General features: G+C 49.0%; 2 protein-coding genes across 2 annotated transcripts; both read right to left on the bottom strand.

Annotated features, from left to right (window-relative positions):
* Positions 1-21,899, bottom strand: LOC119377754 (monocarboxylate transporter 11). Its single transcript, XM_037647094.2, has 4 exons — positions 21,691-21,899; positions 20,776-21,269; positions 17,068-17,223; positions 1-1,185 (listed from the first exon to the last, which is right to left on the bottom strand). Exons 1-4 carry the CDS (start codon positions 21,897-21,899, stop codon positions 1,148-1,150), a joined length of 897 nt encoding a protein of 298 aa, XP_037503022.1. The 3' UTR covers positions 1-1,147.
* A 2-nt stretch (positions 21,900-21,901) lies between these two features.
* Positions 21,902-23,277, bottom strand: LOC119377753 (uncharacterized). Its single transcript, XM_037647093.2, has 2 exons — positions 23,136-23,277; positions 21,902-22,098 (listed from the first exon to the last, which is right to left on the bottom strand). Exons 1-2 carry the CDS (start codon positions 23,194-23,196, stop codon positions 21,902-21,904), a joined length of 258 nt encoding a protein of 85 aa, XP_037503021.2. The 5' UTR covers positions 23,197-23,277.
* Between the last annotated feature and the right edge of the window lie 503 nt (positions 23,278-23,780).

Here is a 23,780-nt window from a genome sequence, read left to right as displayed (position 1 = left end):
CCAAATCACAAAACTTTATTCCATGTGAAGCAGCGGGCTATGTGTTTGAGGCCCCTGACATCAGACATATAAGGCTTTCGCCAGAATATTTTCTAGACACGACGATGTAAACATTGGTTTGCTTTGTTATGAGTGTCACGTACCGTATCCAGTTATGTAGGATGAGGAAGTTCAAGCACGGGAAGAAACTTACACAACGCCTTTTTGTTTGATGCCTTTTTATGCATTTCATTAAAGGGACCATGACACACAATTTTCCCTCATAATCTGTGTTATGTTGGTTAATCCTTCGGTGTTCACAAACAAACTGGCGAAATTTCAGCGCATTTGGTTGAGCACCTAATTTATAATGAATATTTTTATAAACACGCGAGTGGCCCGAGAGTCTGATCACACTCGCGCACTCGCGAGGCGTGACGTAACAAGCCGCTTGCTTTGCGAGCGTCTGTATTCCGGCCAACGGTTTCGTTTCGTGGTCAGCTGCGCGTATACAATGGAGCTATTCGGCTTTCTTCAACTTGGCATTAAAAATTTAACGATTTGCAGCGGCTGAAACTTAGATATACAGAAGACGACGGCTTCACTCCATGAAGCACATGACATCACACACGCCATGGCAAAATGGCGGTCGCCGGCAGTGGGTGAGGTTTATAGCCGCGGCGACTTCTAGGGCTCATTTTGCAACGAAATATTATTTTACAGTCCATTTTTCATATATGTACAGGAATAGACCCTCTGCTTCTATTTTTCGCTGAAAACCGCAGTTCGGTGGGTGACCGTGTCATGGCCCCTTTACTCGTTTTTTTTTTTTTGTTCTCCTCGTCATCAACTTTTGCCCTGGCGGTCATGCAGTCCTCGCTGAAACGAAGTCTCTGCCGTGACACTTGAGGTCCAGCGTCTCGCAGTCTTGCGAGGAGACTGCCGCCTGACTTCGAGCGCTATCTTGATCTTAGTTGTTTCACGCACCTTACCGCTCGAAATATTTCAGTCTTTGTTCGCATGAACGAACTGCAATTAATTTACCCTTCTTTTTGTATGACTCTTCCCTTTGTCTTCAGCGAAGGTCCTCAATTCCTTGAGGCAGCCTTTGCAACCATACTGAAAAACGATCCGTAATATGCAACTAAATGAAAAAAAAAGGTGCGTTTCAAAATGATACGATGCTCCCAATTCGTCCTCGTGCATCTGAAACGAGAATAAAAAGAAAACAATAAACAAACCATGAATGCCTTGTAAGACAGGCGAACCCATGAAAAGTAGTTTACGAACGATCAAAACACGGGCAAACGGCCAATGGTTGTCTCCAGCAACACTGTTGGAGCAAAGCTTCTCTGAGAGAGAGAGAGAGAGAACAACACTTACAAAAAAGAAAGAAGGCAGAAAATTCTTAATATTTGCTGCGCACCAAACTTGTCAAACTTGTGCACCACTTGGGTGTATTTGAAAATTTATTCACCACGTGGAATGGTGGATTCCACTATCCATCATTATGGTGGATTATGGTGCTGGAATATGGTGACATATGGTGTATGCTGGATGCTGGCGTGTGATGGATGCTGGAGAATAACGGAGCGTAAAACGGTTCTACAGCGTCAGGACCATCATGCCTAGCTGCCACACATAAATAATTGTATTGAAGGCGGTGTAGAAAGCATTACTACGCAAAAAAAAAAAACGCCGTATAAAAAAAAAAAAGCTTCCGCCACTAGGAGGCGAACGTGCCACCTTCGGATCCGGAGCCGAGCACTTTACGACTACTCCACGCTGACACATGTCTTGTTTCCTGTAAAATGACTATAGTCAACATACTAATACACCGTTTGGCGTCAGCTTTGTACGCCGCATACTCGAGACAAACGCGATCTTCACCTACTGCTAAAATTTGCATATTTATTAAAGGCAAACAAACTGCTGCCGCGGTAATGAATCACATGTCGATAATGGCAACAGCGCTAACTTTCTTTTACAATTCACGACGTAACTTCAAAAAATATGAAGTGGACCGAAGAGCGGGCACAGTTTACCGGCTCTTACTGTCAAGTTTCTCGCTGTTTGCAAAGGGCGACATCTTCAGAGGCTTTATGTCGACTCTGATCTCATTCGATAAATACGCGCGTACAATTGATTGAGTATTGTGATGTTTTTTTTTTTTACGCAACGTACAGCGCGGCCGTGCCAGCGCACTCATCTGAAGCTCTATCGTTAGCTACAAAACGGCTGGGCTAAAAGCGGGTGCAGTGCGCGGGAAAAATATGCCATCATATTGGTTCAGTAAGGCGTACGAATTGACAAGTCTATCTTCTCGCATACGAGTCAGAGAAGTGCCGGTGAGTGCGACCGGCGGCTGTCGGTGACCGGAGGCGTTTGCTGGAAGCGCGTCGCATCGATGCTCATCGCTTCTTGTGCGGATACCGTACACACACACAAAAAAATGCTTAATTTAGGTTAGCCGATGCCACAGCTGTGCTGTAAAGTCATTCGTACTCGTCGGAATTGTGTATCGTGAAACCCAGAAGCGCCGATGACGTAGATGGACTCGGTCGGTACGCTAGGCCTAACCTTTGATGAAAATCGTGGTGGTAGAATATGATGGTGGAAGTCATACTTGGTGGGGCTTCTCTCGACGCAGGCCGGAGGTAAAAGTTTGTAAATTTTAGCTTCGCATGCATTTTCACTGTTATTAAAGTGCCGCTGAGGTAAGTGAGTGTTTAAGAATTGCCAGAGTTGTGTTTCTAGCGTGGCGATATCAAGTGGCGGCTGTTTTCTGGTCTACCAGCTGGAAGGGGCAATTGCGCAGCCAGAGCTCATTTACTTCTCGACAACTGCGCGGCGATGTAACACAGTTACTGGCGCTGTTCACGCCGACACCTCTTGACTTGTAAACATCACAATACAGCAACACATCGCGGATGTCAACCTGATAAGTACGTGCGCAAAATGTAAACATACCGCTGCTGTGCTCCACAGAACTTGAGGCGGTTATTGACGCGGTATGAATAAAAAAAAGCGTACTAGAAAGCGATGATCGGCGTTGACTTCTTTGAACTGTAAACATATTTTTCTCTACATTCGACAGGAAAACATTAGAAATGACAGTAATTTGACATACTGCCACATGCATTCCCATCATGCCACCATCATCCACCATGCTTCCATCATGCCACCGTCATCCAGCTTGCTCACCAAGCCATCCACCAAAACATGTTTTGCATCGCCACCATCAGCCAGAATTTTCCGCTGAACACTAAAAGAAGCTCGCCACCATCACCACCATCTGCCACCATTTTTCCACTCTCGCCATCATCAGCCATTTTGACCAGCACAGCTTCCACCACATCCACTATTCTTTCCACCTTGTCCACTATTGTTTCCACCATATCCACCAACAATTCCAGCATCCACTAACCCAGGATTTTCACTAGGGTAATGACTGTTTCAAATCGACTTTTCAATATTTATTCCTATGTGAGGGCAACGTAACAATTCAAGACAAAGGAGAATTTAGGTGCTCTTAAATTTAACTACATAATTTTCACAATTTCCATGCATGCATGAACATTTGCTTACAACAGTTTAAATAATACCTTCTACATATCGACTGACAGTAGAAAAACTTTGCGTTTGTCTAATGAAATACGCATACTGAAACAAAGTAGTTATACGCTGCTTGGATTTGTTTTGTGTGACTTTTGTTGGTCGTCAGTTTCACGTTGTGCACAGATTTCGCGTTCGCAGTTAACTATAGGGCTGTCTTGTGTTCTTTCATGTGCAGGAAATCACCTGCCTGAGCTAGCTGTGTTGTGCCACGTGACGACGTGGTTTGTGCATCAGAACAATACCACGCGTATGTCCCTGTTTTGTTTTGCGCCTCCCCTTCTTTACTCTCAAGATGTTCTATACATTGACGGGAAACAAAAAGAAGAGGATGGCCTTCGCTTTTCAGTCGTCTTAGGTGAATGCATAGGGACCCAGTGAGTTTTTTTCTTCTTTATCAAAATAAAGGAAAATAAAAAAAACATGGCTGATCCCTCTGTCATAGGAATCGGTATAACACGAAAGTTACACGTGTCTTCACAGAAGTACTGCTTATTGTGTAGTGATATATGAGAGCTTGTACAATGTCTATTCGTGTTTGGCAGCTATAGCACCGTTTGACGTGGATGCACCCATGTCGGCAGCATGTCTATATCGCGACGACTAACGCCCATGATCATGATTAAACCGTTGCGCACGGTAGCTGAAGGCGTGAACATATATTTGGACACAGCGAATCGTGAATCCCGCGTAAGGATGATATCAACAAGCTCATAATCAACATTGCTACCCGGTATGCACTTCTTCAAAGCGTCGTCAATTAAGGAGAGAAACGGCACGGTGTGCGCTTTCTAGTAAAGGGTAGCCGACGCCTGTGCTCATGCATACATAACACACACTGCGCTTCAGCAACACGGGAGGTAGAGGTTCGTAGCCTGAGCCGCAAACGCGTGCGTCCCGCTGGCCTCTGTCTTGCAGGCGCTGCTCTCGCTCCACCAAGGCACGACATTCGCCCGTCGAACTCGTGTCCTTTCTGCAACGCATATTGCAGCAGTTTTGTTAGTCGGTGCTCTCGCAATTGAAGCAGTCGGCGGCGGAGAAATCCCGTTGGTGCACGTGGGAGCTGCACTACTCCGATGAGCCGACGCATGCTAACACGACGCCAATTAGGCAAAGAACGTAACTGCGTCAAGGGTGCCTCGGCGACGCCAGCGCGGCCAGTCTCCAGCCGTGTTCAGACTACGTGCGCAACGTACGGATCGTCGGTAAGGATCGTGACCGTAAACGCAATCAACGTAATGAGCTTGTTCAGACGTTGTTGCATTTAACGTAAAGTACGGAACGTTTGGGGCGTAAATGTTGGCGGGCCCGCGACTTTTACGACAACTACTGATGCGACCGTTACGTACGACCAATGGGCAAAGCAGTTTCGGTTTTCATTTTCCGTTCACGGGGCTTCCGTCCTTCCCAGATTCCGCGTCTTCATGCGCGTCTTGCAAGTCATGCAGTAGCGTGTCTGTGCAGTTGGTTTGCCGGTGTTTATTGCGTTGCGTGCCCGTGGCCTGTAACCATGACCCGTCGCACAGCCAGCCCAGCCATGGCCAAACACGCGAGCCTTGATAGGCGGCAACAATTGTAGCGAGGACGCAACGCATTTTTACAGCCGCGATTGGCTCGTCGTAAAAAACGTATCTTACCGAAAAGCTCAATGTGAACATACTAGGTCGTTAGCAACGCAAACGGACGATGCGGCTCTTATGCGATACGACATTTGTGACAGATGCGACTGTAGTCTGAACCCGGCTTACCGCTCTGGTATCGAGACGCTTTAACCATGACCGCCGATATCGCGTGCAATCTCGGAGTAAGCGCTAGTAAGTGTCGAGCGTGAAGCATTACTTCTTTTCACATCTCACAGACGGCGGCACCGCCCCGCTCCGCCCGCCGCGAAAGAGAATGAGTGAAAGATATAAGCCGCGTTCGCGCCGTGTCTAGCATCTTCCGAGTTAGCTTAGTCGGTAGTGCGTCGGGCGCTTGCCGTCGCGGCCGCAACGTCGTGGGTTCGATTCCCAGCGGGGTATCTTTTTCTTGGTTTTTTTCTTTCTCACCCGTTGGCGTCCATTTTATCAACGTCATATCCGTGACGGATGTACTTGGTGGACCCCGGCATAAAACACTTTCGTGTTAAAAAAGAGAATCGTGATTACTTTCCGTTCGTTTTGCATAGTGGTACACAACAGTATGACATACTGAGGCATGCAAATGACGTAGTTACAATAGCCTGAAATAGAAAATAAAACGCGAATACTATCAAACTCGAATAAGTATCGAACCGGCAGCACGGTCTGACAGACTACCTGCGGAATACGTACAGTGGGCATGGAAACAAACGCGAACATGCGGCATCTACATTCTTTGCTGTTTCGCATTTATTTTTAAACGGTTGTAGCCTGGATGATTGATGAAAAGACAGAGTCATCCATGACGCACTAAAAGACCATCTAGCATCTTTTTATTGCCACCACGGTCAGAACGTGATGAAAACAGCGAGCCGCTATGTTCGCGTTTCTTTCCCTCCCCCATGCACCTGTGAAAGCCTGCGAGAAGCACGAATGCAATTAAAATCGGATGCAAACATGAAGTCGCGAGGTTCTAATACGGGCGGCCGTTCAGCGCCAGCTTCCCGTAGTCTTAGGGTGCCTCGATGCGCGCGCCCCCGTTTAGGGTGCTGCCACCTTTTGTACCGGTTCCGCCATTGTAGTGCCTACATCGTCCTCGCCAAGCTGTTGTGCTCACGTGCGCGAAGTGCTGCTGCGTTCGCCCAGGCACTGAAAAAATAGAGGAGGCGCTGACTCGGCAGAAGACACCACACCAGGTTGTTGTACATACCAGGCCACACCTCAACAGCCAGAACGCGCCGCACCTGCAGTCGGATGCAACTTTAGAAAACCGCGGCATTTCCTCTCAAAGGCGGACGCACACAAGCCTGCACCAATGGGCGCTCTACAGACCGACGACATGAGCCGGACCGCCGGTGACCCAACCTTCGGAGAACATTGCTGAGCACATGAGCGGACGCATTTCTTTAGTCGCGGAGACTATCGGTTGCCGCGCTTCGGCCGTCTGGGACTCTTCGGACGTAAGTTTTATCCGACTCTAAACGATGTACCCGTCAGAACAATACTACACCAAGCTGGTGCACACACCAGGTCACACCACGCCAACCTGATGTCCCCACCAGAACGCGCCACGCCCAGCTGCTATACCTACCAGAACAGAGCACACCGTGCTGCATACTCGCCAGGACACACCACGCCAACCTGATATACCCATCAGAAAACACAACCCCAGTATAGTCTGGTGTTAACACCAGACTACACTGGAGTGGCGTGCTCTGGTGTTAACAACAGAACAGCCTGGTTGTTATACATATCAGGTTGTATACACACCAGACCATCCTGACGTACCGCCAAAAGGCGACGCACCTACAGTCGGATGCAACTTTAGAAAAGCGCGGCATTTCTTCCTCAGAGGCGGATGCACGCAAGCCTGCACCAACGGGCACCCTCCAGACTGATGACATGAGCCGGGCAGCCGGTGACCCCGCCTTCAGAGAACCAACGTTACTAGAACAAACTCAGTTTAAAAGCTCCGCCGGAGAGGCGGTCCGCGTGGCGGTCGTGAGAACTAGTGGCGCTGCAGTCACGTCTAGCTCCCGCGGCTGGCGCGTGTTGTGATCGGCGCCACCGATGTACGAGCGCACGTGGGTTACAGCGTCGTCTGCGCTTTGTTAGCTCGTCATTTTTGCGACTGTTCTTGACCAGGCTTAGCGTCTTGTACGAAGTGATGTACGAAGAGTAACGAGGGCGAACAGATTCACAGTGCGGTATGCCGACTTGCTTTGCGCCGGGCTGCAAGAGCGGCTACCGCAATGACGACTCCGCTTCACGACACTTCTTCGGACCTCCAAAAGACCCTACGCCATTCAGGCTTTGCATCGCAAAGATGGAAAGCTTACTGCGAAATGCAAGGTCTGTGACGTTCATTTTGAGAGCGACGACATTGTAAAGCACTATCGTCGTGTCGTTGCGGGACAAGACGCTTTGATCCCACGTGGAAAGTGGGAACTCGCGCCAGGTGCCGTGCCGCGCTTGTTCCCAGCACTTCCACCCACATTTCAAAGCCAAAATGTTCGGGGTTTAGGCGCAAATCCCCCCAAAACGCACGGCGTCCCGCGAAAGCCCAGTGCCCAATTTGGAGGAGCCGCCAGAAAGAGAACAGCAAAACGAAAGGCAGGCGATTACCTATATACGCTACCGAGACTGAGAGTTGCATCACACTAACATTCGATCAGCTTTTGTCAGCTGTCGCTATGCCTTCAAAGCAGTGGATTTTCGAGAGATTTTACAACGAGGTATTGAACAAGATGTGCGGAATATTTTACACTCGCCGGCTCGGGAACGGGCTGCTCAGCGCAAAATTTGACACGGTACACATAGAAAAGACGAGGACCAGCGCTGGTCCTCGTCTTTCTATGTGTACCGTGTCAAATTTTTGCGCTGAGCAGTTTAATAATGGAATACCAACTAGCCCAATCCCACACTTTGCTTCGGGCACGGAGACTTACTTGTGCAAAAGATAATTGTAGTTGACGAGCAGTTGAACTGCGTAGTGAACGGCTACAGCACGAAACGCAAACGGCTGTCGTACAGTGTAAAGTGCTGCGGGCATGGAACATCTGCTCGGTGAAATTGAAAAACTGAAGTTGAATATTGACGACTCTTCTAGCGACAGAGTACGCACGAATAACTGCTCGGTGCTCACATCACGGCCGATCTGTTCGAATTGTTTAAGGCACCGTAGAAGGATGCGACGTAGAAAGATGAGACACCGAAAATACAACTATCCACTGAAAAAATTGCTCAGATACGATATCTATTCGATGTAATCGCACACTGAGATTTCATTTACCGAGTTCTCGTAAAATTTTCCGATTTTGGGTCAGTATCCCTTTAACCGTCGCGAAAACGTGTCTTGTAAACATTGCAAAGCATTGGTGACGTTTTTCGAGAAAGTTTTTTTCAATAAATTGTAGAAACATGAGTACTGTTTTTCTAGAACGTTTTTATATCTCGAGTAAGTACGCTTCTTTGTGCACTATAAAGGCTTTTACAAACGTGTTGGGTTGTTCTTGGTCTAGATAAGACGGCAGCGGCTAAAATTGGGGTGGTAGTTATAAAAATTACTCTGAACACCCTCATTCGCTTAGAAACTCCTATGCTTGGAAGTTAAGCGCAATGTAGACAGCTCAAATATTGTCACAGGTTCGTGACGTCGACGAAGGCAGCAGTCAGCAGGTCCGAGATGAAACTCTTTATTTGGGCGAACTTGTGGCCGGGAAACTGAAAGTCAAACTACAGCAATACACTGACAGCGGCGAACACAGCGTCGACCGTCGATCAACTGACAAGCGGTCAAGCGCGTCGGCTTTTATACACGCGCTATCGAACTTTCCAGCGATATCGCTGGTGGCGGCGTTATCTCTCGACAAAGCTGGAACATTCGCGCGCAGCGCGCAATCTTACCAAAACGATCTACAATCGCGAAGCTTCTCGAACACTGCTTCGCGGACAGCGTCGGGCGTTGATAACCGTCCTTGCTGGTCAAACCCGAATGCGTCAAAATAAAACAAGAAGTGGGCGTGGCAATATAGACCGAACATCGATTCTTAGCCAATCAATGAACAACGCACACGGGCCAATGCATACAGACGACCTTATACATATCCACCTAAGTATCCACCTAACTAGTACAATAAGAAAGTTGCCGCGCAGTTGGCGCGAGCAACTGCGCGGCGGACCGCAGCGTTATGCCGTGGCAGCAGACGACGCGCCGATAGTGGAGCAAGACGGAACTGCAGCGCCGCTAGTTCTCGCGACCGCCGTTCGGACCACCCTCCTCCGCTGGCGGAGATACGGAGCTTTGAAACTGAGTTTGTTCTAGTAACGTTGCAGAGAACATTGCTGAGCGCACGAGCGGAAGTATTTCTTTAGTCGCGGAGGCTATCAGCTGCCGCGCTTCAGTAGTCTGGGCGGGGCCTCTTCGGACTTCTTAAGTTGTATCCGACTATGAATGATGTGCCCACCAGAACACACCACACCGTGCCGTTATACACACCTGGACACACCACTGTCTGCCTGATGTACCCTCCAGAACACACCACACCACCCCGTAAGACTTTACACCAGGCCGGTGTACACACCAGGACTCGCCACACCAGGCCGATGCCCCCACAAGAACGTGCCATACCAGGCGCCAGGACACGCCAGGACGCATCACGTCAGCCTGATATACCCACTAAAACGCGCCACATGTCTGATGTACACCCCAGAGCACGCAACACCAGCCTGATATTGCCCTTCAGAACACGCCACGCCAGGCTGGTGTCCCAACAAGGACACATCAGTATAGTCTGGTGTTAGCACCAAAACACACCAGAGCACACCAAACGTACTATGGTGGGGTTTTCAACTGGGTATTTTACACACGTGTGCCATGATTTTATGACAAATGCCATGGTTATATACAGCGTTATACAGTCGCCATTTTATCATTTTGATTCGTGTTCTGGCTGCGTGCATCGATACCTTTTATCTGTTTGATGAGGCGCTGGCAGGTGATTTGTATCACCGATACAGGAAAGGCTGCGTTCTTTAGACGATCCACCTGCTCCTGAAAGCTGCGAAGAGTGAAATGCGTACACGATCTGTTGACAGCGGATTTGTGAGGTGCCGGTTGACAACACCTTACAATTTCTCGACCTATCACTGCATTTTTCTCCACAGCGCGTCTGCTGGATGTATGCACCCCGGTCTACAAAACCGCTCTTGAGCTACCGTTCCTTCCACTCTAAGCTGGTGAAGGACGGGATTGCTATGTCGTGTCTGAAATCCGCTGTCAACAGATCGTGTACGCATTTCTCTTCGCGGCTTTCAGGAGCAGGTGGATCGTCTAAAGAACGCAGCCTTACCTGTATCCGTGATACAAATCACCTGCCAGCGCCTCATCAAACAGATAAAAGGTACCGATGCACGCAGCCAGAACACGAATCAAAATGATAAAATGGCTGTTATGCCATACGTACACGCGCTCTCACATCGGCTTAAGAAGACAGCTAGCCCAGCGATTTGGGCTGAAGGTGCTTTTCTCTGCTAGTAACAAGCTAGGCAAACTATGTTCAATGGTCGGCAACAGGCTTGACAACGTCGGGACGCGTGGTTGCTCCACTAACCACAAAGTCAGGTTTGTGTCGTGCAAGGTAAACGTCGTCTATTGCATCCCTCTGTCGTGTGGTCGTGTCTACGTCGGCCAGACAGGCCGATGTTTGAACATACGTCTAAGAGAGCATCAGTCTTCCTTGCAGGGGAGACCCCTAACGCACTTGGCCACGCTGAATGACGGTGCGAAGCGCAATTCCCGGTGACGGAGATCTTGTTTAGACACGACGATCGCACGACACGAGAACTTGCCGAAGCTTTTCATATTAGCACGAGGGCATCTACATGTGTTAGTCATCCTTCTTTAGCCATATCGGGGAGGGAAGTGATGCTACTCAAGGAAAGGGGGTAGCCTCTTGGGGGGAGGGGGGTTGAAGGCGGTGTGTTTTCGTTCTGGTTTTTGCCTTTTGCCTTGTCCACGATGCGCATGCGCAGGAATTAGTCGAGCGTCAAGTTTAGATATATATTTTCTGTTCAAGCAATAAAGCTTTCAGTCGTGAGTAAGCGCTTGTGGTGTTCACTTTCTTGTCTTCGTCTTTTTTTGCGCTGCTATTACACCATTATGAAAGAAGGTGCCTGTAGTTTGAAGACACCACCCAACCTTCTCGACCGCCCTTGACGTGACGCCACGTTCCATCGTAACCAATGGAACGGAGCGCGCGCTGAGGGATGGATTTCACCTTCTCGTACTATTAACTCGTTCAAAAGGGGGTGTCGCCAGAGCTCGGAAAGATCCCGAGTTTCGCCAAACTCTGGCCATCCTGCATAGCACCTCTGGACCTACCGGCGACACATTGAGTCTTGACTACGTTTCGTGTACATTGGGCTCGGGATGTCATGGCTTCTCCAAAGTCCGTGATGCCCTCCACTTGATGTACTATATGCACACATAAGCACATTGTCTGGTTCAGTCACTAATTCTGCCTGGTAGTCAATTTTCGAGCCAACAGTTGGTTCGAATATCTGTGTTGCTTCATGTTGAACTAAACATTCCGGATTTCTCTGTCAAATGCAGCTCTTTCACATTAAGTATTTCTAAATAGTCCTCTAGACGCAAGATCATCTGTATCCCGTAGTCCCTTACAGCAACACAATGTGTGTACGGTGCAGTTGATCTTGCGCTTCAGCCATTGTAACTTTAATGATAGTAAAGGGATTTTCTTGTTCGTACCCACCAAATATCTGTTATCGACATTTTTTTTTCGGAGCAGTCAACACTCTAAACATAGGTAGTGTTCAGCGTTTTTGGTTTATAAAAATATGTTACGCCGAATTTGTGTCAAAGATCTTGGCTTTAGCTGCAAACAATTCGCGAAAGCAAACTTACCCGAAAGGTGAGACGACGATTATTATGAGCTTACATCCATTAACGTGCAAGGAGCCTTTTGATATCACATTTGTGTGTGCCGCTCAACTAATATTCGATTTTCATAGTTTACGAGGAGTTAAGTTCAGTTTTTAATACAGGCCCTTTCATAAATACCTGTACATGCAAACCATTACATGTACACCGAAACATGCATGTCCAAATTACGTATTCCATTAGACCGATGGCTGTTGAAAAATTATATTGAGTTTCTTTCATTTTACTTGTCAGTGTGACGAAAATGAGGCGCAGGGAGTGTCTTTGTAGGCCTATTGCTGATCTACGCCGATTCGGATTGATGAGCTACGCAAGCAATGGTAACGCTGTACAGACATAATATTGCGAATTAAATCTCGTTTTGCTCGTGCTCAAAGATCTAATGCCCCTTAATTCTGGTATGATCACCGCACCATGGTACTGTTCTCTTTGTAGGCTTTTAGAAATGCTTGTTATAACATGTGTGTAGAATGTAACTAAGTTGTAGGAGCTGCTGATGTAGGTCAATGGCCGTGGCGTTGCGCTATATACTGCACTGGGGTGTGGGTTCGCTCCGGCTGTGGCGACCGCATTTTCATGGGGGCTAAACGCAAACACATATTTATATTGTGACGCAACGGTTAACGCGACCTTTATTAGGCCCTGAATGCACGGTGAAGCGACCACACCCGAGGCACAGATCTCACAATCAAGCAGCGTTCCCACCACCGATGAAGATGACGAACACTCATGATGATGAACATGCATGAAGAGGGTAGATGTGTCTAATGAACGCCCACACTAACTTCCCCCCCACGCGAGAGCGGTCATCCTGACCGCAGTTTAAAGCGAAGAAGAACGCCTTGTGAAAGGCTTCATGCGCGATACGTGGACTATCTCTGCGGCCCGGCAGCGGCGGTCCGCTGGAAGAACAACGGGTGCCACGCGATAGTTGACGGGAGACGTTTGCTCCAAGACCGTGTAGGGGCCAATAAAGCGTAACTGAAATTTCTCGCACAAGCCAGGAGTGCGAACGGGTGTAAGAAGGAGCACTTCATCGCCAGGGCTGAAGGACACGGCGCGATGAGATGCATCATAGTCAAGCTTGCGGTCCTGTTGCCTTGCTTCAGTGTTGACGCGGGCCAGCTGGCGGCAATGAAGCAGCCGGGACACGTATTCTTCACTGGTGGATGGAGATGGTTTAACAGGCGCAGAGAAGAAGGAAACGTCGAGGAAAGAAGAGGGGAAACGACCATGGACGAGATAGAACGGGGAGTAACCGGTTGTACGCTGTACGGAGGTATTGTACGCGAAAGTCACAAATGGCAAAATTGCGTCCCAGTTTCTGTGATCCGGTTGGATATACATGGCTATCATGTCTGAGAGCGTGCGATGAAAGCGTTCAGTCAGCCCGTTCGTTTGCGGATGGTAACTGGAGCTTGTTTTGTGGGTGGTGCCGGATGCCTTGAGCACTTCGTGAACGAGTTGTGAAAGGAATACCTTTCCACGGTCGCTCAGGATGACACGAGGAGCACCGTGACGAAGGATTAGGGCTCGGAGCATAAAATCAGCAACTTCGGAAGCTGATGCAGAAGCCACGGAAGCTGTTTCGGCGTAGCGTGTCAGATGGTCGACAGCTGTAACGATCCATCGATTACCGGTGACTGTCATAGGAAGCGGACCGTACAGATCGATGCCAACTACCTCAAATGGTTCCAGCGGACACGGGAGTGGTTGTAGTTGTCCGCTTTGAGCTGATGTGGGGAGCTTTCGACGCTGACAAAGCGTGCACGAAGCAACGTACTTCGCTACACTTGTGGACAAGCCCGGCCAGTAGTAGTGACATCTGATGCGATCGTACGTTTTCTGAAATCCCAAGTGTCCAGCGGTCATGTCGTCGTGGTATGCCTTGAGGATTTGAGCGCGAAGAGAGCGAGGGAGAACGGGCACCCAGCGTTGACCGTCAGGATGGTAGATATGGCGGTACAGGACGCAGTTGTCGAGCTTGAATTGCGTCAGCTGTCGACGAAGACGGGCGTTAGGGGGCCGAGAAGTCCCGTCAAGGCGGTCCATAAGGCGGCGACAGTAAGGATCGGCGCGTTGGTGAGATAACAATGAACCACACTCGTTCGAATAAGTCGGGCCCATAGTAGCTAAGCATGAAACGTGTGGAGAAGGGACGGCCGAGAGCTCGTCGCGTGCGGTAGTGGTGGTGCCGTTATATGGTTCCGAAGGAAGCGGGACGCGCGAAAGTGCGTCGGCGTCTTGGTGTTTTTTCCCCGACTTGTATGTAATACTGAAGTCATATTCTTGCAAACGAAGAATCCAGCGACCAAGGCGGCCAGACAAGTTCTTGAGTGTCGAGAGCCAGCACAAGGCGTGATGGTCTGTAACCACAGTAAAGTGGCGGCCGTGAAGGTAAGGTCGAAACTTCTGTACAGACCAAACGACGGCTAGGCACTCCTGCTCGGTGATGGTATAATTCTTTTCGGCGGGTGTCAGTACACGGCTGGCGTATGAGACGACCCTCTCGCGTGAACACTTGTCTCTCTGTAGCAGAATACCACCAATGCCATGACCACTAGCGTCCGTGTGCAGGAGTGTAGGTGCGGTTTCGTCGAAATGGCAAAGAACTGGTTCGGACGTGAGGGCACACTTCAGATGAACAAACGCCGATTCACATTCAGGAGACCACACAAAGGGAACGCCGGAGCCGAGCAGCTTGTGCAAAGGCGAAGCGATTGAGGCGAAGTCTCGAATGAATCGACGAAATAGGAGGCGAGGCCGAGAAAACTGCGCAAATCTTTGGCTTTTGCAGGACGCGGGAAGTGTTGGACAGCGGAAATCTTGTCTGGATCAGGACGAATGCCGTCCTTGCTTACGATGTGACCTAACACTTTAATTGTCTTGCTCGCAAAGCGGCATTTCTTGGTGTTCAGCTGAAGGCCTGCGTTGGCAAGACACGTGAGAACTTCGTCCAGACGTTGCAAATGCTGATGGAATGTTGATGAGAAAATAACTATATCGTCCAAATAGCAGTTTTCCATTTCAGGCCTCGCAAAACGGTGTCAATCATTCGCTCGAATGTTGCTGGAGCATTGCAAAGGCCGAATGGCATGACGTTGAATTCGTAGAGCCCATCTGGTGTTGAAAATGCTGTCTTTTCTTTGTCGTCCTCGTGCATGGGTATCTGCCAATAGCCCGAACGCAGGTCTAGACTTGAGAAGTACTCGGCACCCTGTAGTGAATCCAAGGCATCGTCTATGCGCGGCATGGGGTAGACATCCTTCCGGGTGATCTTATTAAGTGCCCTGTAGTCTACGCAAAATCGCACGGAGCCATCTTTTTTTCCGTACTAAAACAACGGGAGATGACCAAGGACTCGCTGAGGGACGTATGATGTTCCGTTGCAACATATCGGCGACATTTTCTTCAATGACCTTCCTCTCGGATGAAGAGACGCGATATGGTCGACGGCGTACGATAGAAGTGCCATCCGTCTCGATCCGATGCGTGATAATGGACGTTTGTCCCAAAGAGGAGGAGTGAGCATCAAACAATGTCGCATGTGTCTGTAGCAAGGCAAGCAACTCATCTGACTGCGATGAGGTCAGGTCGGGACTGATAGTCGCAGCGAGAGCAGAAACGCATGGGGAACGTGCAACAGAAGTAGGGTCAGAGGACGCCGGCACGAGCGGAACAACAGAGAGAGGCTGGGATTCCGTGACGCAAGCCATTGTGGTGCCTTTAGGGATGAGAATCTTCTGGGACGTCTGGTTTGTAGCGTAGAGAAGTCCGCAGCCATCGTGGAACCGCACTAGCCCTGACGCAAAGGCTATCCCTCTTGCGAGACAGCGTGCAGACGGTAGGACAAGCACGTCACCATAGTCGATCACGTCAGAGGCGATGGTAACTATTCGTTGATGACCAGGTGGTAGCTCGGTATCCTGCACAGCGAGCAAGCGAAGTGGCTTGTCATCCGCAGAAAGGGCATAGTCAGTTTCCGTCATGTGAAGAACACGTTCTCGACAGCAGATGGAAGCGTTTGCCGTAGACAGAAAATCCCACCCCAATATCATCTGGTGGGCACACGAACTCAGCACGGCGAACTGTACGTAATGGAGAAGTCCATCAATGAAAACACGAGCGGTGCACATGGCGGAAGGTTGAATGACGTCCCCTTGAGCAGCGAACAATGTAGGTCCATCATAAGGGGTGGTGACTTTCCGGAGACGGGAACACAAAGAACGATCAATAACCGATAAACAAGCACCAGTGTCTATCAAAGCGTCCACGTATACACCCTCTACTAAAACAGATACCATATTATATGGACGCACTGGAGGAATTTCTGTCTTGTCGTTAGGTAGAAAGAAACACGGCGAAGCTTGGCCGGATCATCCCAGTTGTTGGTTGAACTCACACGGTCGTAGTGGTCCAACCAATCCTCCACATCTTCACCTCGAAGTCCGGCGAACATGGGGGGATCACGCTGGTGCCCACTGATAATCCATGGTGGATAGGCCGTGGTAGTCGGGGCAGTGGCAGTAGATGCAGGTGCGCCGGTTGGCTCGTCCTGAGGCATGGTACCGGACACCTGGTACAGACGGCGACCTGAGCGGAGCTCCAGGAGGTAGAGCAGGATGGGAGAGGAAGGAAGATCGCTTAGCAGCCTCCACCACTTGTGACGCAACGGTTAACGCGACCTTTATTAGGCCCTGAATGCACGGTGAAGCGACCACACCCGAGGCACAGATCTCACAATCAAGCAGCGTTCCCACCACCGATGAAGATGACGAACACTCATGATGATGAACATGCATGAAGAGGGTAGATGTGTCTAATGAACGCCCACAATATACACGTTGAAAAACCCCAGAAGGCACAATTATACATGTATGTAAAGCAATTTACCTGGCAGCTCTTGCAGAGCTACCCTGAGTGATGGTATCTTCTTCTTGCGGAGAGAGAGAACGAGCTTCAGGCTCCAGGTGACGGTGAAGAATGCGTTGATGATGGCCAGCAGCAGATAGAGCGGTGTGTACGACCCCAGCACGTCACGGCAGTAACCTGCGCACATGCTGTCCACTATAAGATGCCGCAGTATACCATCACGATATCTGATCTGTAGCACGTCGGGTCTTGCGTTGGTTATGGTTAGTTAGGAAACCTTACTTTTCCTCATAAGCTGTAGCCAATAATTAAAGTAGTGCTAGTACTGTGCTGTGGGTTAACTGATTCAAGTGGAAAACGAACGCGTATAGGAGAACAAACAGGAAGGGAACACTAAATGGCGAATCAATCTTCTTTAATCTTCCTGATAATATTGCGCTTACTATTACACTGACGGAGCAACGAAAACAACAACCACAAAAAGTAGTCGGACATGGATACGGATGAATGACACCACGTACGTCTATTTTGTTGTTGTTGTTTCATCAGTGTAAGACAGCCCTTGAACTGATTGAGGCTTTTTATATTGATAGAAGCGGTAGTGATTATATAAACACCCCCTCGATTGCTTTCAAAGCACCCCCTCGATTGCGTTAAGGGGGTGACCTCGATTGCATTCAAAGTGAATGTGCATTTTACATACAATGCGCTAAACTAGAGGTTTCAATTGCCTATCTCCTTTTTGCAGTTTGCTCTGCGCATGTGGAGTACCTCCTTTCTGGTTTTTACCCTATATATTCACTCGCCGAAGATGTAAATAAAACAGTTGCAAGTTTGCGCTGGTGTCGTCCTCTCTGTCTATGCACTGTTTCTTGCGCAATCCTTCCTTTCTGAAAGAAACCCCTAAACGTGCGCTACAGTGTAATATACAGGGCTTAAAGTCAGGGCGGGCGGGGGGGCCAGGACCCCCCTCCAATTTTTAAGGAGGGGCTCGGCCCCCCCTCGGCAGGTCAACTGTAGCACTGCGGCACCCATTTGACAAGCTCTGGAGTTGACTTCCTTTTGGCAGTAGTGCTTTGGGCAGAGGAATTATCGCTCTCCGATTTTTTGAATAATGATTTAATAGCAATTATTCGGTTGATGGGACATTAGCAAAAAAAAGAAAGAAAGAAACAGGCGTCATCGTACTGCTGGATGCACACGGTCGTCTGCACAACTAGTATGCACATAACGAAAGAAATAACGCACATTGTGTACGCTTTTTCTCGTGCATTAGGTGTGCAGACGGCCCTGTAGCACAATGTGCCAACGATACCATAATCTGCTGTCCGACGTACATACTTCCCATTGGGCCCGCTAAGTGAGCTCGCAATGTAAAGCGAAGTCATTACTCGTAGCCTTGACATCAAGGCGACAAGACTTTTGGGCGCTCACGAGCCGCTGACATACCTCGCATCTTGACGCCTCCTGTGACGAGTGTCAGGTGCAAGGGTGACCACATGCATTGCGGCGAAGCGGAAACAGAAAGAAATGCAGGGTGCGTTCAGACTGTCAAATTAAAAAAAAAATTCTTCCTTAATACAAAAAAAAATGATATGATTAGATTTTCTTTATTACGCAATGAAGCCTCCCATCAAACGCCGTATCATGAGGATTTTTACTTGGACCGCATCAGTACAAAAAATACGGTCAAATATGCGATAAGTCGCACATATTCTCTGATTTCACAATTTTGTTCGCGAAGATTTGCAGTCTATTTCACCGCTAAACATTTTTGTACAAAAATACACTTTCCTGAAAACCACACCAATATTTAGATTGCTTCGGGCGAGTTTGATTTAGCTTCAGAAAAAACCGCGAACTTTGAAGATTTTCGTTGTTTTTGAGGATACGTAGCTGGCAGCTAAACACGAAAATTTCGGAATTGTTAAATAGCACAACTAAACATAACCTCTGTAGCAGCGCAAGCGCTGTTTCGAAGCTCAAGAAACAAAAATAGATTTTAAAGGCATCTTTTTATTAGGCACAGTTTAACAAAAGCAAGCGAACTTTGAGGGGGGCTCACGGTTTTGACAATTTTTTTCGACATTTTTTTTGCCACAATACTCCATTGGGTATAAGAAAAAGGAATAAATTTTATCAGCAAAATCTGCGATGTGAGAGCGCCGCCACTTTTGGGACACTTGGCATGGAATGACACACACACACACACACACACACACACACACACACACACACACACACACACACACACACACACACACACACACACACACACACACACACACACACACACACACACACACACACGCACGCACGCACGCACGCACGCGCGCGCGTGTGTGTGTGTGTGTGTGTGTGTGTTGTGTAGGTCGCCGTCCTATGAGGCCCACCCCCCTCCGATGAAGGGAGACTTTAAGCCCTGGTAATATACTAACTAGACTGCGATCATGAACATTCACCAACTAGAACAGTTGATTGCTTAACTAAACTGCTTAAAGTGTTGTTCAGTCAAAGATGCTGCCGCAGCCAGAATAACAGCGTCAACAACAACAACAACAACAACAACAACAACAACAACAACAACAACAACAAAGGGAACTCAAACAAATAAGTGAACTATTGAAATGTGGTGTAGTTGCCGGAGTTCACGCTTTTCTGGTAAACACGCGGGATCGAATCCCGGCCGCGGCGGCCGCATTTTCGACCGAGACAAAAATGTCAGAGGCCCGTGTACTTAGATTTAAGTGCACGTTAAAGAACCCCAGGTGGACTAAATTTCCGGAGCCCTCCACTACGGCGTCTCTCATAATCATATCGTGGTTTTGGGACGTTAAACCCCAACAATAATCAACTACTGAGAGCCTGTCGCATTCGCCCATTTGATGACGCGGTTGAATTAAACACATGGCACCGCCAAGCCTCCTGCAACCCAAAATATTCAACCATAGGACATTTACGCAGTTGGTCAACATATGTGAAGTCACTGCTCGTGTCGCTTTTGCTCACGTGTCGAAGGGTTCTATTTCCTGTATACTTCTGGTTATCTTCATAATAGCGGGTGCGTTCGTAGATACATTAAAGGGAAAGGCTTAGATGCATAGGCGTGCGCACAGGGGGGGGGGGGGGCAGGGGGGGGCGGCCGCCTCCCCTAATCACCTAAGAGGGGGGGCGCAAAATCTGCACCGTACATTGACCCTTCTAGTAACCTAAGAGGAGGGGGGGCGCAAAATCTGCCCCGTACATTGACTTAGTAGGGAGGGGGGGCGCTGCGATGAACCTTTGCCCCCCTGATGGGGAACCCTGCGCACGCCTATGCTTAGATGCCTCATCAAACGCGAAAATTGACCGGCGTCCCGCGTCGGCAAAATCATCACGTGACGACGTCACCATATGACGTCACTGTGACGTCACATGACGTGACATCACATGGTTACGCCATCACATGCCATCACTCTTGGTGGGCCGATCCCGGAGGCAGTGCAATACGAGGTGGGGCACAGGAAGCTTACAATGCCTCCGATCCTGGAAGCATTGCAAAACCACGATAGCTGCAGAAAGCTTCCGGAGGGGAACACAGGAGTTTCAGAAGATGGCTTTCGACTTCGAGTCGACTGAGGCGGATGCATAAGGGACCCTGTGATGAATGGATGGATGCAAAAGTTTATTGAATTTGAGTCCTGAGTCGCGCACTTTTCGGAGTAGTCCCAGAATGAATCTGAAGCTTACCGATGATGGGTGGTCTGATGAAGCCTGCGATGCCGGACACGAAGTTCATGACGCCCAGGTTAAGGGAGATGGCGTCCTCGTCGAACTCTTCTGCCACCATGACGGTGCAGGTGAAGAAGCGGCCGCCACTCGAGAGGCCCGTGACAAAGCAGCACACCAGCAGCACCCAGTAGTTACTCTCGAAACTCATGACGGCCATGACGACCGCCTGCAGCACGAACATGCTGAGAAGCGTGGCGCTGCTGCTCAGGAAGCGCGTGTCGAGCACCAACGCCGTGATGAGGCGCGAGCACAGGTCTCCGATGGCGTACGCCGTGAGCAGGGACACGGCGTCGTAGCCCGAGAGGCCGTTATCCTCGCCGAAGTCCACCACGGTGATGAGGATGGTGGTGAGCGCGAACAGGGCAGCCGCACGCGACAAGCCGATGTGCACGAAGGGCAGCGTGAACATGGTGCGCACGTTGCGCCGCAGCTTAGTTCGCGCCGAACGGTCCCTGCGGTGGACGAGAAAGCGCTGGCCCTCATCACCCCGCAACGATTCTTGCCCTACGTGGCTTCGATAAGGTAATTAAAACAACAACAGTAGACCAAGAGGTCGCCGAAAAACATGCGCGAAAGGAAGCGTATATAAATGAAAAGAAAGCGAACCGCCCTTAAATGCACATGCCTTCTGTTTTACTGGACTGGATGGCGACAGGATCTTTTTGGAAAAAATATAAAAAAAGAAGGCATTTTTCTTCAAGAAAATATCTTTTTTTATCTTTTTATACAGAGGATGCATCTTCTTTAGACGGGAAGCAGAGATGTGATACGAATTAGGTGTTGCTTATAAGGAGGCATGTACACTAAATAAGGTGAGTGCGCCGCAGCAAACGCACACTTAAGATTCACCCATAAAATGGCAAGATGTGTTACTTTTTATCGAGCGACATGATGGACTGGGCCAACTGGATGGAGCAGGACTGTCCCAGCGAGGCCGCTTGGAAGCTGGACCTGCGCCGCTCGGCTGGCATGCGAGGCGGCTCGGCGAGCAGTTCCTTGGTTTTCGTAGCGGTGGCAGGCGGCTCGTCGATAGAACCATCGGTGCGGTCGACGCGGCTCACGATAAAGCACCCGAGAAGCATGTTCAGTATGATGGCTCCCCCAAGTGTAGCGTGCATCGGAAGCCGTACGTCTGACGAAGAAATTCCACCGCCATGGGGGACACGAAACCAGAGACGGAGGTGACGATGAACAGCAGGCCCAGTGCTGTGCCGCGGAACGACACGAAGTGGCGCGCCACCACTGAGAACGGCACCAGCTCGGCGCACGCAAGGCCCATTCCTGAAACGCGAACACTTGTTAGTTAAGGGGCCCTCTCACCAAGTGCCGGTGCAAATTGTGATTACGAATTGGAAGTTGTAAGGCGCTGTTTACGAAGGGCCCTTATCAATTTTTTTTTTCGGATAGGTTCATCAATGGGCAATTTATGAGAGTTAAACTGGGCTGTTACCACATCTCCCTAAAACACGCTTTCCCTAATAAAGAGGAAAACACTGAAATCACCGTAAGGGACAGAAAAAAATTTGGCATTGCAAAGATACTTGACGAGGGCAAATAGTGCACTACAATGATTGTCTACAATTTTCTAGAATACAATCGTAGAGTGTCGGAGAGAATCAGGAGGGCGTCTGGGACGTTTGAATGACCGATATACATTCTGTTCCACGTAACTAAATTGAAATATTTACAAAAAGTTGTTCGTAACTGAATAACATCAACGGCACATAGCTTGCCGTTATGTGGCGCTCGTTAGGGTATTTTTATATGGTGCTTAATTGGTTAATAAACTAAGGTCAATTATGCAAAATTTTCAGCATTCACTGTAGGGCCAAGTGTGTAGGACGTACTACGCACTTGTGTAGCACGCGCCATAGGCGTGCGCACGAGGGGGGCAGGGCCCCCCACCCCCAAATTACGTAAGGGGAGGGGGCGCAAAGTCTGCCCCATACCTTTACTCAGTTCGACCTGTCCCGCTATTGTTTAAAGAGCAGGGTTAGGCCTGCGCAGGTTTTTGACGATAATGGCTGCCGAAGGTCCCTAATGTTGCATTCCAAGGGCTGTTCACTTTCCATCTTTACTCCCGGAAAGCTAAGGACCAAAGGCACGTCTTTATGAGAGGCACATCATCACTTAATTATCATTTTTTTCATTTATTGTTAAGCATGTTGTCTTTTGTACTCGACCAACGGGGGGAGGGGGGATGAGACGGAACATTGCCCCTCCCCCTTTCGATGGGGAACCCTGCGCACGCCTGCGGCACGAGCTACACTGGTCCCGGCGTGAGAAAAAAAGATGAACAGAGATGTTAAGAGGCTCACCGAAGAGCACTCCATAGAGAACGTTGATGACGGCGAGGTTATGGGCGAAACCGCACGCCATGACCGGCACGGAACAGAGTAAGGCGCCGGCGATCAGGACTGCCCTCTCGGACAACCACAGGCAGAGGAGGCCGAACACGGGCCCTGCGTCGCAGTGTTGGGATATACAATCCGAAAACAAGCAGCGAGTTTCAACCTAATACGAGGCTCCACAAAGATGCGTTTTAATTCTTTACTGCGGGAATCGACTTTCGGTCTTCAGTGCTAATTTAATTTACTCTGTGGGTTAATGCAATCTGTCGTTGTGTGCCCACTTACTTCCTTTCATTATGCTTCGCCAAGCGGGAGGACATAATGTCCTTTTTGGCTTGCTTCTCTTGTGGTACGCATCCTTCCTTCCTTTCCTTCTCCTCATTCCTGGTATTTATAACGTCTCTGATAACAACAAATGACAATATGACGGAGACTTAAGTAGATGCATGTGGATCGAGACATAGAGAATTATGGAAATGCACGTGAAATATGTACATAGAACAGCCTACGCTATTAATCAAGCATTACTGACTGGATAGACGTACACAGAGTAAGTATTAAAAAAATAAGCTAAGTAGCGAGGTACAGTATATGTAATATGATTAGGAACAG

The sequence above is a fragment of the Rhipicephalus sanguineus genome, unplaced genomic scaffold (genome assembly GCF_013339695.2).
Source record: "Rhipicephalus sanguineus isolate Rsan-2018 unplaced genomic scaffold, BIME_Rsan_1.4 Seq5634, whole genome shotgun sequence".
In the NCBI taxonomy this organism is placed as follows: Eukaryota; Metazoa; Arthropoda; class Arachnida; order Ixodida; family Ixodidae; genus Rhipicephalus; species Rhipicephalus sanguineus.
Note: the sequence above shows the minus strand (reverse complement) of the source record. Positions and strands in the feature narration are given on the sequence as shown.